At 35.2% G+C, this 13516-nt stretch overlaps 1 protein-coding gene across 3 annotated transcripts in view; it reads left to right on the forward strand.

Annotated features, from left to right (window-relative positions):
* Positions 1-13516, forward strand: part of LOC133259160 (sodium channel protein type 1 subunit alpha) — a 315536-nt gene that overhangs the window by 45212 nt on the left and 256808 nt on the right. For 2 of the 3 annotated variants that reach the window (XM_061436331.1, XM_061436340.1), the window contains exons 15-16: positions 4312-4432; positions 12771-12925. The exons of the other annotated variant lie outside the window; for it this stretch is intronic. In XM_061436331.1, coding sequence (XP_061292315.1) covers positions 4312-4432; positions 12771-12925 — 276 coding nt within the window. The remainder of the gene's footprint in view (positions 1-4311; positions 4433-12770; positions 12926-13516) is intronic. 3 annotated transcript variants of the gene reach the window in all.

The following is a 13516-nucleotide window of genomic DNA, read 5'->3' on the forward strand; positions in this document are numbered from 1 at the left end:
GGCCCAGAAGCTAAATCATGTAAAGAAAATAAATACCATTACTCTCAAGATAAAAACAAACATACAAATGGTAATATCATAGGTAATCTCTAGTTTTAAAAGTGCTGAAGAGAGTAGTGTTTGCCTTTCTGTAGAAGGTGGGGGGAAAAAGGGGGGCCTTTCAATTGCAAGAGAGAGGAAAGCATATTTTGGCTTTAAATTCAAGTTATCCGGTAATAGAATGGTAAACTTGGAAAACTGGACTTCTAGTCACACAGAGCATAGTATAGAATTCTATCTATAGAATTCTTCTCTAAAGGTGCTTTGATCCTTTGTTATAAAGTTTACCATTTTACTCACTGTAGATTCAGAAACTTCACTATATGTATAAATTGTAAAACGAGGCTGTAAAGTTAAAAGATGCGTGATACTGGATCTAACCAAGTCTTTGAATCTAATAAAGTCTTCCTTGCTTACCGACGTACAGTGGAGCTTTTTATCACTAATGCTTCCCATAGTTTTTTGTCCTTTTATGGCCAGCCCTTCCTTTTGATTTGCTTCTTTCAACCTTCTTCCTGTCCCTCGTGTTTCTCTGATTTGATGCTCAGGTGAGATAACTATTCTAGACTGTGCTGTTCAAAGAATATCTTTCTTTTGTTGTGTGAAGCAAACAGCCTTATAATATGTACTTTAAATGTGACATCTTTGGGATGTTTTCAACACCAGCCGTCCTCTTTGAATAAGGCTTTTGTTGACTTCTGTGTTTCCTCAGTGCTCTATGTTGATAGTGTTTTTTGATTTTGAGTGCTAGACTATCAAGTTATTAGACAATCCTACTTCAAACTTCTCAAGATAAAATATGACCAACATTAATGAGCATCCATGCTAGCATGAAGTAGGCTTACAGTGTTAATGTCTATTTCAGGAAATGTCAGTAAGAAATTTGTAAATGACCAACCTAGGGCAGTTTTTCATATGACACCTATATTTAACAGAATCTCTTCTTAAATGCAGTTTTGTAAAAAGCACACCTTCAAGGCAATCAAAAGGAAATGCATAAAGAATAGTTGAGCCTTACTTTGATCATATTTTCAATAGTGAAATAGCTACAGAAGTTTGTAGTCAAGATTAGAATGTTACAAAACTACTTTATTATTTTATGGATACACACTGAATATAGAAAACTATGTCCAAAACACATGTATAATATAATAATTACCTAAAGGAGACATAATCAGGGAGAGAGTGAAGGAGACTTGTATTTTTCATCATATACTACTGTACATTTGAAATTTTTGAGGCAAGTATATAGACTTTATTTAGGAAAGATGGAAAAAATTAGAAAGTACCTACAGTCATACTATACTAGTGATTCTACTAAAAATTATCCTATTTTTACACTTGTTTCCACTTCTGTGTAGAACACCAAAGACGAAAGATTCTCTGTTGACAAGCAAAGAATAGGCAAAAAGTTTATTTCATATTTTACTAAAAATAAAATCAACATGAAATTATAAAATGACCTATTTATAAAACCAAAGGAGAAATTTTTCATTCTGAAGTATTTATTTTACTGCTTTTAGTATAGTATAGTTATTCTTCCATTTCCAAAATCACAAGAAAGAAAGCTAAATAAATAGCAAATAACTGAATTTATAGAAATGAAAATAACCATATAATTATTTAAAATAACACAAATAATTGACTTGATCTTCTCTGTATACTAAATAAGAATAAAAAAACAGTCAGTAGTTAAAATCAGAACACCTACTATGAGATTTGAAAAATTTATCTTCAAGAGAAAAACTTTGTTACAAATGTAAGCCTTTCTATTTACCCTGTTAAAGAAACTTCTGCTTTAGTAAGTATTAAATTTAAAAGCTGAATAGATTAAAACTAAACTATCTATATTGCTAGGACATGCACATAAATATTTGAAAGTATATACAGTACTGAAATTACTACTGTGTAAATACTTAGTACATTCCCAGGAAAGCATTGATTTCCTAAAAACATTCTAAAGATTGAATTTGAAAGCCACAAGAATTTGACTTGTGATACAAATTATAGTACATATTGAATATTTTGATAATTTATGTTCCAGTGAGGAATAATTTTGAATAACTGTCATTTATGATATAAAATCTGAGTCAAACTCTGAGTTTCATTGACAAAAAAAATTGCCATAAAACTTATGGGGGGTACATTTCAATGGCAAGATATGCTTCGTAAAATCATCTTAGTTTTTACTTATAAATTAACTTGGCATTAATCTGCTTTGTTAATGCTCTTTTGAAGAGCGGGATGCTTTCATTAATTTAACCCATGTTACAGCTCTGCGAATTTTAGTCATTTTATTTAGAAGTTATTACCAGGTGAGAGAAAATCATTATAATTATATCCAAGTGGTCAATGTTTTGGCTAAGGACAGTAAGGAGTTTTTTATTCTATCAACTGTTTCACCCACTGCTTTGCCTCAAATCCAAGCCAGTAACTTTTTTTTCAGGATGGCAGTATTTGATTTTAGCTCCACAGAATCAAAGTGTCTTATCTTTCATGTCCCTAAAGGTCAAAATTGAGGGTATCAAATAATTGTAGTCTTTGGATATGGTACTTAAAATTGGTTTTTGTGGTAGTTGGCACAATAGGACATATTAGTAATTACAAATTTCCCCATTGTTTCCAGGAGTAATAAATATTTTAAAACCTTAAGTCTTACGGAATATCCAGTCTTATAATTAATTTGTATTTGCTTTAAAGTAATTTTAGATGAATACAATCAGTTTAAATAACCTACTTCTTAAATGAAATTTTATATTGATATTGTTAATTCATAATATTTTTAAAATCTTTGACATTATGGGAAAAATACTTCTATGCTAATATAGATTAGAAGTATTAATTTTAATAGAGTATTCATAGTTCTTTACTTCAATTATACAAATAGCTTTCCTTACTTCATTGCTTATGCTCATTACTTTATCAACGCCTTTTTTTTACTGATGTTGAATACTGTGTGGTAATAATAGTGTTGAGAACATAATGTGGTACCCATAAAGCACACTTTTAGCTTCCAAGTCATTCACTAAAAGTTAATAGTCTAGGCTGGGCCTGTGATCTTAATGCAATTCAGGAGACTGAAGAATAAATCTAAATGAAATAAGAATTTTCTCCTTTTTAAAACTTGCATTTTTTTGGAATTATTCTTTTAAAAAAAACAAGTAAAGCTGTAATCTTAATAAGAGACTACATGCTGTAATAACTAGAGGTTTCCAATAATCACATGTCATTTAGCAAATGAGAATGAAAATTGAACTCTTCCATTGATGTGCTGCTCCATTATAAAATAATTTTAGGAAAGTCTGACAGAGTTTTGCTACAGTTGCTGTATGTATTTTTTCGAAAACTTTCTGTGTATCTGTGTGTTCGTAAACATCCTGTTTGATCACAAAGTCCTGGGTGGGAAAAAGCCTGTTTGTGTTATGATCAGTTTCATGATCATAATGACAATGAGTTCATTCCTCTCATGTGTTGGTCTGCCGTGTTCAAGTTCATGGAATCTTTGTTTCAGACTTTGCATGTGGTGCGCGCTTTAGTAGCCAGTATCTCTCGACATTATAAATACTAGTTATGATCTCTTCTACTCTATCCTGAAATTCCATCACTAAGATAGGTGATGATGAATAATTGCTATAGATGTTGACATTCTGATTCTGATACAGTATTTGACTTTTTTGTTTGTTTGGATGAAAGGCCTTCTATCTATATCATCCTGATACATATTCTTAAACCCAAGCAATGATAGAAAAAATATGTTTGGATTTCATTTTACACTAATTTTATTATTTTTTTAAATTTTAAGTATCAACAAGCTTTTTCTGCCAATTGTCAGATCAGACCTTTCCGTTATCAGGTGTTGGCAATTTGGCATTTGTATATTATTGCTGTTAGGGTCTTAGTTGTTCTAAAATAGTAATTAGTTGTATATATAAACTTATATTAAACATAAAACAAAGGTGTGGTCAATACTTTGCAAATGTTATAGTTTACATAAAAATTGTACCTTCAGGCTAATTCTGTCCTAATAATTGTTGACATACTAAAAATAATGAAATGTATTTTGCACAGGATGTGTAGATAGAAAGATCAAGCATAGATGCATTGTAAGGTGACCTGACCTCAGTGTATGTTTATATGTTTTTATGGCCATCGTATTGTTAATCTTTTTTTCATAACACTTTGCATGACTCTGATGATCAAATATGGTTTTTAACAAGAGATTTGAATTGAACCCTAAAGGAACTCTCTGGTGGGGTGGTGATTTCTTTTTAGAGGCTGAACCAATCAAGTTCCTCAGAGTGCAGCACAGTTGATAACCCTGTGCCTGGAGAAGGAGAAGAGGCAGAAGCTGAGCCTGTAAATTCAGATGAGCCAGAGGCCTGTTTTACCGATGGTAAGAAAAAAATTGAGTCCTCACTTAACATCCATTTGTTAATGTTTTGGCCTCGGTCTTAAAGCCTAATGCTTACTTGGGATTGATGAATAAACTGTCAGAAGACTCCATTCCATGCTGATTTAGTCATGGCTCTTTGACTAGGCTTCTGTTTCCATACTTATGCTACTAATAGTAATTTAGAATGTTTATGTGTGTGTTATGCTGTAAAGCACTGCCATTTTTTGAGAGAAGCAAATAAGTGTGATACCCGATAATGGAAATTTGTGTTTGCTCAAATTAGTACTATAAGCAAAACACATGGAGTTTCCTTTAGAAGTATCCCTATTAAAGGCATTTAAGGGTATCATCCGGAGAAGGCAATGGCACCCTACTCCAATACTCTTGCCTGGAAAATCCCATGGACCGAGGAGCCTGGTGGGCTGCAGTCCATAGGGTTGCTAAGAGTTGGACACGACTGAGCGACTTCACTTTCACTTTTGACTTTCATGCATTGGAGACGGAAATGGCAACCCACTCCAGTGTTCTTGCCTGGAGAATCCCAGGGACGGCGGAGCCTGGTGGGCTACCGTTTATGGAGTCGCACAGAGTCGGACACGACTGAAGTGACTTAGCAGCAGCAGCAGCAGCAGCAAACCCTCTGTGGAAAGTATTAATGCTAAACTATTTCAGACTGTAGGTGCTATTTTACTGAGATCAAACTTTACAAAGGCTATTTTAATCCTATAAAATACCAATGAGAATACTTATATAATAACTTAGAGATATTCATAACTTTTCAAATTCACAACTCTAATTTGAGTCTAGTATATAAGAGATATTACAGAAACACATTTTCAATGAATTGTAGCCTTCAACACTGAAAACATGCTGTAAACCAAAGTTTCAGTTGTGTAAGATGAATGCATTCTGAAAATATAACAGGCAACAATATGATTATAGTTAGCAATACTTTATGGTATACTTAAATACACAAAAGTGTAGATCTTATATGTTTTTAATTACCCACCCCCCAAAAAAGAAGAAATTGGTAACTATATGAAGAGATGGCAATTTAATTAGCTTGATTGTGGTGATTATTTCACAGTGTAAACATAACATATTTACAAGCTGTATAATTTAAATTTTTAATTGTCAATTATCTCAATAAAGCTGAAAAAAATGGACAGAATAAGAGAAGAATGTTTGCATGCAAAGTCACTTTAATCATGTGTGACTCTTTGCAACCCTATGGGCCGTAGCCCACCAGGCTCCTCTGTCCATGGGATTCTCCAGGCAAGAATACTGAAGTGGGATGCCATGCCCTCCTCTAGGGGATCTTTCCGACCCAGGGGTCAAACCCATGTCTCTGGTGTTTCCTGCCTTGGCAGGCAAGTTGTTTACCACTAGCACCACCTGGCAAGCCCAAAAGAAGAATAGGCAAAATCAGTCTAGAAAGGTAGAAGTCAGACTCATACTCACCTTTAGGAGGTACAGATTGGGAAAGGGCATGATGGTGATTTCTGGGTGCTTGAAAATGTTATATCATGACCAACATGGCTATTCCATGAGAACATTAATCTATATAGTTAAAATATATATACTATACTGTATGTACGTTCTCCTCAAGAATTTAAATAAATAGATAAATATATTTTTTAATGACCAGAACACCAAAGAAAATCTATGAGCAAACACACATCTCTTAGTTATATCATTTTGAGCAGCTGTGTTCCACTAGAGACTTTATACTCATTGGACCTGCTGGGGTAAGAGGTTCAGCCTGATGAATTAAACAGGGCAACCAATGAACAATGGCAACCTTCAGCTTATCTACTTATTTTATCCAGTCACCAAATAATCATTAAGTACTTTCTGCCAGGCCTAGGCCTGAGCACTAGACAGAGCAGTTGAAAAATAGAAAAAAGTTTCTTACCCAAATGAAATATGTAAGTATGTAGTAGATCAGATAAGCAATATGTGCTCTAGAGAAGTAAAATGAAAATAGGAGTACCAAGGTCAAGGGGTAGAAGCCTACTACGATATAAGTAGAGTGATCAGAGAAGGACTTTCTAAAAAGATAACACTTGATCAGAGACCTAAAGGAAATTGAAGCAGATATATGAAGGAAGACTGTTTCAAGCAGAATAAGGAAGGCATATGCCCTGAAGTGGGGATATGCACATTTGAAAACAAAATCAAGGGGCCAGTATGAGTCGAACAGATTCAGAGGTGGGAAGATTGGTAAAAGATGAGGTTAGGAAAAAAAAAAAAAAGATGAGGTTAGAGATGCAACAGAGGCCAGATCATAAGAGTATTGAAAAAACATAAGAATCTTATTTAGAAGTCTCACAACATGCCATCTTATAAGCAGATGGGTGGGTAGCAAGGGCAGAAGTTGGAAAACCTCTGAATGTTCCTGCAGTAATCCAGGTGAGAAGTGATGGGAAATTAAAAACTACTGTGGGAGTATAAGTGTCTGAATATATTTTGAAGTTAAAGCTGAAGGGATTTGCTGATGGATTAGATGTTGGGTGTTAAAGCTTTCTTTTCTTTAGAAGAGTCAAAGATGACTCCAAGCTTGGGGCCTCTGAGAAATACATAGTCTCCACACGAAGGGTTAAAAATGAGCAGGCTTGGTCTCCATGGGAAATCCACAGTTTGTTTATTTATAGTAGAAATGACCCTGACCAAGCTGTGATTGGCTGACAGGCGTTGAGCTAGAATCAATGCCAATTTAGAGCAGTGTTTGGCCTTCACAGGTTTTTGTTACCTGAATGGCAGCAGAAAAATCAAGGCAAATGTGTGAGTTAAGTCAGAATAATTGTGTTTTGGTTAAGATGAACACTAACAGGATTTTGTTGTTTATAGTCTCGCATGCATTTTTTCAGCTTCATAACTACCACTTTATCAGTTTGCACCTTATTCCTCTTCACCTTTTTCTCCTCCCTCTTCTTGTGTGTCTTTCTTTAGTTCTTTGTCATTAGTGTCATAATTCAAGACTTCAGGTTCCTTCCCCAGTTCTAGTACCATTCTTTACTATCCTTAATTCTAAATGTCTTTGCAATCTGTATAATTATGAGCATGACATGACTCTGGTTCTGCTTGGTTTTATATTGTACTCCTGTTGGATTAAACAATTAGTAAATCAAAAAATTAGGATTAGGGTGTGAGAAGGATACACTCTTCCTTAAAAGGATGTGTTTTCTATTAATTTGATAGGAGGCACTAACTCAGCTCTGCCCTCAAGTGTTCTGAGTTCAACTTCCTAAAAAATAGCTAATAACTAATCCTAACTTTGATAACACAATAACTAACTCTTTTGTGCCTATTTTGTCTTTTTTTTTTTGAAGGAAAATATGGACAAAACATTTGTTTTAAAGGATTTATAATTTTTTAAGTGTTTAAAAAAAGACATTTTTCTAATCAGTTTTTACATTAATTATACTGATCATGCTGTTACATTTTTATTAATGGATAAACTGTCTTAGAAGAAGTCTGTGGTTTTTTTTTATTTGAAAGCGTTAGTTTAACATGATGAAACCAAGTGGAGATTTGATGTAATGGCTCATAAGAGCAAATAAATGAAACCACCCAAAAGGAATAGCATTTACCCGTGGGGACCCATTAAAATGTTTGAGAAGTTCTCTGTTATGTTTACATTTAATTAATAGTCCTTTTAAAAAAGAAAGTGTGATTCCATTGCTAACCAGCTAGGTTGGAAACATCTTGGGATATACCTTTCTATGATGGTCAAACAGGCAGTGGTCTTACACTCCTGTCTCAAAATAAGAGAGAAACTCTGTGAGGTATGATAAATCCTGAGGAAAATATTTATGCACCTTCATCTCAGATAAAAGGTTTATCTACTTTTCTAATTATAATATATAGTGCCTTTTCCTACCTGAATCATAAGAATAATATTCTCTTCAATCTAAATACTGACAAAAATAAATCCCAAATGGTAAAATCTTCTTGGGGCTTCCTTGATGGCTCAGTGGTAAAGAATCCTCCTGTCAATGCAGGAGATGCCAGAACTTAGAAGTTCCCAGAAAGGACAAGAACACATAAAATATACATGCCAGGAAAAATGTCAGAGACTTGGGGGGAAACATCGCTTGCTGCATTTCTATAAAGCTGAAAATTATTTACTAAGACTTACCTCCTATTAAGAATCAATGAACTAATTTCACTACAGAATCATAAAAGAAGTACAGTACATTGTCCAAAAAATGTATTTCATTAAAATTCTAGCTATGTTGTTTCAGGACATACAGTTTATGATTATATGAAGTTATTACTTGATAGGCTCAATATTTTAATGAAATATATTGCTTGATAGACAAGGAAATTATTTTTAAAGCAGCCATGAAATTAAAAGGCACTTACTCCTTGGAAGGAAAGTTATGACCAACCTAGATAGCATATTCAAAAGCAGAGACATTGCTTTGCCAACAAAGGTCCATCTAGTCAAGGCTATGGTTTTTCCAGTGGTCATGTATGGATGTGAGAGTTGGACTGTGAAGAAAGCTGAGCGCCAAAGAATTGATGCTTTTGAACTGTGGTGTTGGAGAAGACTCTTGAGAGTCCCTTGGACTGCAAGGAGATCCAACCAGTCCATTCTGAAGGAGATCAGCCCTGGGATTTCTTTGGAAGGAATGATGCTGAAGCTGAAACTCCAGTACTTTGGCCACCTCATGCAAAGAGTTGACCCATTGGAAAGACCCTGATGCTGGGAGGGATTGGGGGCAGGAGGAGAAGGGGACGACAGAGGATGAGATGGCTGGATGACATCACCAACTCGAAGGACATGACTTTGGGTGAACTCCGGGAGTTGATAATGGACAGGGAGGCCTGGCGTGCTGAAGTTCATGGGGTCACAAAGAATCGGACACAACTGAGCAACTGAACTGAACTGAAACTTCTGAAACAAGTTTCTGAAAGCACTGTTCATTTTTGCTCTCCCAATTCTACTTTCTTTCCAAATGAGGTTTTATGTCTAAGATTTTTAAGAGAAGAATTAACTATAGTACCTCTTTTTAAATTCTTTCTTTTCTTTAAAGTAATTTTGATTGTTTATTCTTTAATCAATTTTAATTTTTAAAATTTTCAATTGTTATTTCTCTAAGCCTCTCTTGGTCATAGCTCTGTTCACAGTCCTTCAGGAAACTTCTTCCTTTCTAACTTTTCTTTTACTTCAGCCTCTTGTACATTTCCCCCACTACTGACTCTGTCATTTCCTTCAGGGTTTTCTTTTCTTCCGCCTATCCCAGTGATGTACAGCTAAATGTTTAACAACCAGTTCTCCAAGAAAAAAAAAATGGTATACGTACTGCCATCAGTTGACCATATTCTGTTGATGTAAAGGATATGTGGTACACAATTTACAAATAATAATATAATCAACATCCTTCATTGACTCTTCCATATAGCTATTCTCACAGAGTGTGAATTTTGCCAATTTTTTAAATTTATAACAATGATTGCAATTGATAAACAATAATAGTTTTAATCTGAAGGTTGCTTGGTATTTTCATTTACATTAATCAGTAACATGAAACAGACTTCCTGTCAGAACTTGACTCATTCATCAGTGATGTGAACAAATTTTTGCTGAATCAGATAATAGGATTTGAGCAATGAAGGAATATTTCCTCAAGTTTTTCATGCTATTCACAGTGTAATGGCTGCAAACATACATAACTTTTACTGTTTTATTAACATTTTATCCATCACTGTCTTAGTCTACTCTAGAAAATCAGCAAGCCTTGATTTATAGCACTTGATAACTTTTGTAAAGATTCCCACCATGACTCATTTCAAACTACTGGTGTCACTTTGCTGCATGTGGAGTTGAAAAGAGACACACAGTAGCCCAACAGTGTAACATATTTCTACCAACCAGGTAGAATACATAAAGATACTCAAGAGCATTCAGTTCAGTTCAGTCGCTCAGTCGTGTCCGACTCTTTGCAACCCCATGAATCGCAGCATGCCAGGCCTCCCTGTCCATCACCAACTCCCGGAGTTCACTCAGACTCACGTCCATCAAGTCAGTGATGCCATCCAGCCATCTCATCCTCTGTTGTCCCCTTCTCCTCCTGCCCCCAATCCCTCCCAGCATCAGGGTCTTTTCCAATGAGTCAACTCTTCGCATGAGGTGGCCAAAGTACTGGAGTTTCAGCTTCAGCATCATTCCTTCCAAAGAAATCCCAGGGCTGATCTCCTTCAGAATGGACTGGTTGGATCTAAGTGCAGTCCAAGGGACTCAAGAGTCTTCTCCAACACCACAGTTCAAAAGCATCAATTCTTTGGTGCTCAGCTTTCTTCACAGTTCAACTTTCACATCCATACATGACCACTGGAAAAATCATAGCCTTGACTAGATGGACCTTTGTTGGCAAAGTAATGTCTCTGCTTTTCACCAATTGTAAATTGTAGTAAAATTATTAGAGTAGTATGTTTTTAGTATTTATTACCTTTTCTAAAGTTATACTTTTAGGTTTATACACTTTAATTTTTGATAACAGCTGCATTTAACAACAGGCTAGCAAAATTTTCCTGACAATTTAACAATAAGTTGTCAAGACCAATGTGAGTTAGTTCCAGCATACCTTTGAATTCTCTTAATATAGCTGTTCCAGAATGTTCCAGACTTGCCCCTTTTCTCTCTTACCCTAAATACTTTTTTTGTGTGGCCTTAACAACTATCCTGATCTCAGCTGACACATACATGCTAATTATTCCTTCACATTCTTTTCCAGCCCAGACTTTTCCTTTAAACTGCACAGATTCACACCTTCAAATATCTACAGGACCTCTGTGCTTAGAGATTTCACCGGCATCTCAGACTCATTACCACCCCAAGCAGCTCCTGCTTCTGTGGTCTTCATTCATTGCTGACATCCTCACAATTGTCTGGGCTTCTCCCTTCTTCTTACATCCCATATCCAGTCAGTCAGCAAATCTACTGATTATACCAAATATGTCTTGACTCTGTTACTGCTCTAGTTCCTAACAAAAGCTACCCTAATCTATTTTTCTTGTTGAGGATACTGAACCAGCACCCTAAATGGTTTTCTAGTCTGGGTTTTTCTTTGTACCTTCCCATCCCTCTTTTTTCTTCTCTTCCAACTTATCCTCCACAGTTGTTGGAGATGTCTATTTAAATTATGATCTTCCTATGTAATTCTCTACCTACAGCCCTTCACTTACCCGTCATCAGAATATAGGATATAGACCAAACTACTTAAGGTGGGGGAAAATATTTCTATAATCTGACCAATTTCTCTGCCTCATCTCTCATCCGTGCCTCTTGTGTACGCTGTGCTTTCATCACAGTTCTGAAATACATCACAGTTCTGAAATAATCTCTGTACACATTTTGCTGTCTCTTGGCTGGAATTCCACCCAAACTCTTCTTGACTAACAATTTGATTTAATACACCTCTTCCAGAAAACCTCCTCTGACCTTACTTTTTTAACAAATTAAGCCAGCTTAGGTGAATGTCTTCCATGCTACCAAAAATAACCCCGGCATATCTGTCCTTTTAGTTGCTTTATCCTATTGTGGCCATTTATTTCTATATCTAGCTGCCTAGCTAAAAGCCAAAAGTAGATTCCATAAGAAGAAGAAACTATGTACACAGCTGAGTAAAATGCTTGCTCAATAAATGTTTGATAAGGATGTGAATGAATAAACCTAAACAACTTTAAAAATTCCTGTTTCTTTTTTATAGAAGTATGTTTTACATCTGTGATTCCAAAGTCAAATTGGTTTTTAACCTACATTATTTGAAAGTTTTATCTGCATCTTATAATCAAGATCTCTTTCTTTTGAACTGAATGTATAGGTCCTTCCACTAATTTTTAAAATATTACTTAGAATGCTGTTTCTCAAAAGTGCTTTTTTATAGAGGAGTTGAAGCAGCACCAGATTGTAGACTAAATTCACATCAAGAAGGTCATGAAATGCAATATTATCTTGAGATTTATATTGATTCACCAATCATTATTTACTGCTCATTGTGTATCAGGATTAGGATTGTATTAGGGCTGCAATAATAAATAACAGTATGTGGTTTAAATACTGTAGAAGACGTTGATGAGGAACTAGAGAAATATAGAAAACACAAATATATCCAAGTTAGAAATTACTGACAAATATTAAGAAAACGCCATGGAGATTTAGGAGATAAGAAAAAGCAACACCCAAGTTAAAATTATTTGAAGCTTCAGATGTGCTTGAAAGTATTTGGTTGAGGAATTATCATAGGGAGCACTTTGCATTAAATAATATTTCTTAAGTATTTTATTTATTCTGAATATCCAGATTTTACATGCATGTCTTTCTTGCCAGGTTGCGTACAGAGGTTCCCATGCTGCCAAGTTAACATAGAATCAGGGAAAGGAAAAATCTGGTGGAACATCAGGAAAACCTGCTTCAGGATAGTTGAGCACAGTTGGTTTGAAAGCTTCATTGTTCTCATGATCTTGCTCAGCAGTGGTGCTCTGGTAAGTGATCTGACACCTAATGCTTAAATGGATGGTCATTATTTTTAATAAATGTGTTGGAAGTTAAAAATATTGTGGCATTTTTTTTTTTTTACTTAAAAATTAATCCCTCTGATCAGTAAAGGACAACATGTTAGTTACCTTAGTAAATACTTACTACATGCCAGGCATTATTCTTCCTCCTGGAATGCAATGATGTTTAAGACCCACAGACTTTTCTCAAGGAGATCAGAGAGCTTTAGGGAAGTAAGAGGCACGAGTGGTACAGAACTGGGATACGTTTGTAAGTGAAGTACATGCACGTTTAAGCTCTGGAGCAAGAAGAGTCATCTGCTTGGGAATTCAGAAAGGTAGATGATGTTTTGCAAAATCCAGAAAGATGAATAGGAATTTTCCAGCCAGGAAGGTGGCCTGAGGGGAATGAAGCATGAAATAGCATGAGACATTTAGGAAATTGAAAGTTGTCAAACTGTAGAAAGTGTTGTGGGAGGAAGAGCAAATCCAGAGAGGTGGGTGGTGACCAGAGATACGGTGAAAAAGATAGACAGTGTCAATTTAGGAAGCATCTTGCATAAAAGAAAATACTGTAGT

Source organism: Bos javanicus, chromosome 2 (genome assembly GCF_032452875.1).
Source record: "Bos javanicus breed banteng chromosome 2, ARS-OSU_banteng_1.0, whole genome shotgun sequence".
Classification (NCBI taxonomy): Eukaryota; Metazoa; Chordata; class Mammalia; order Artiodactyla; family Bovidae; genus Bos; species Bos javanicus.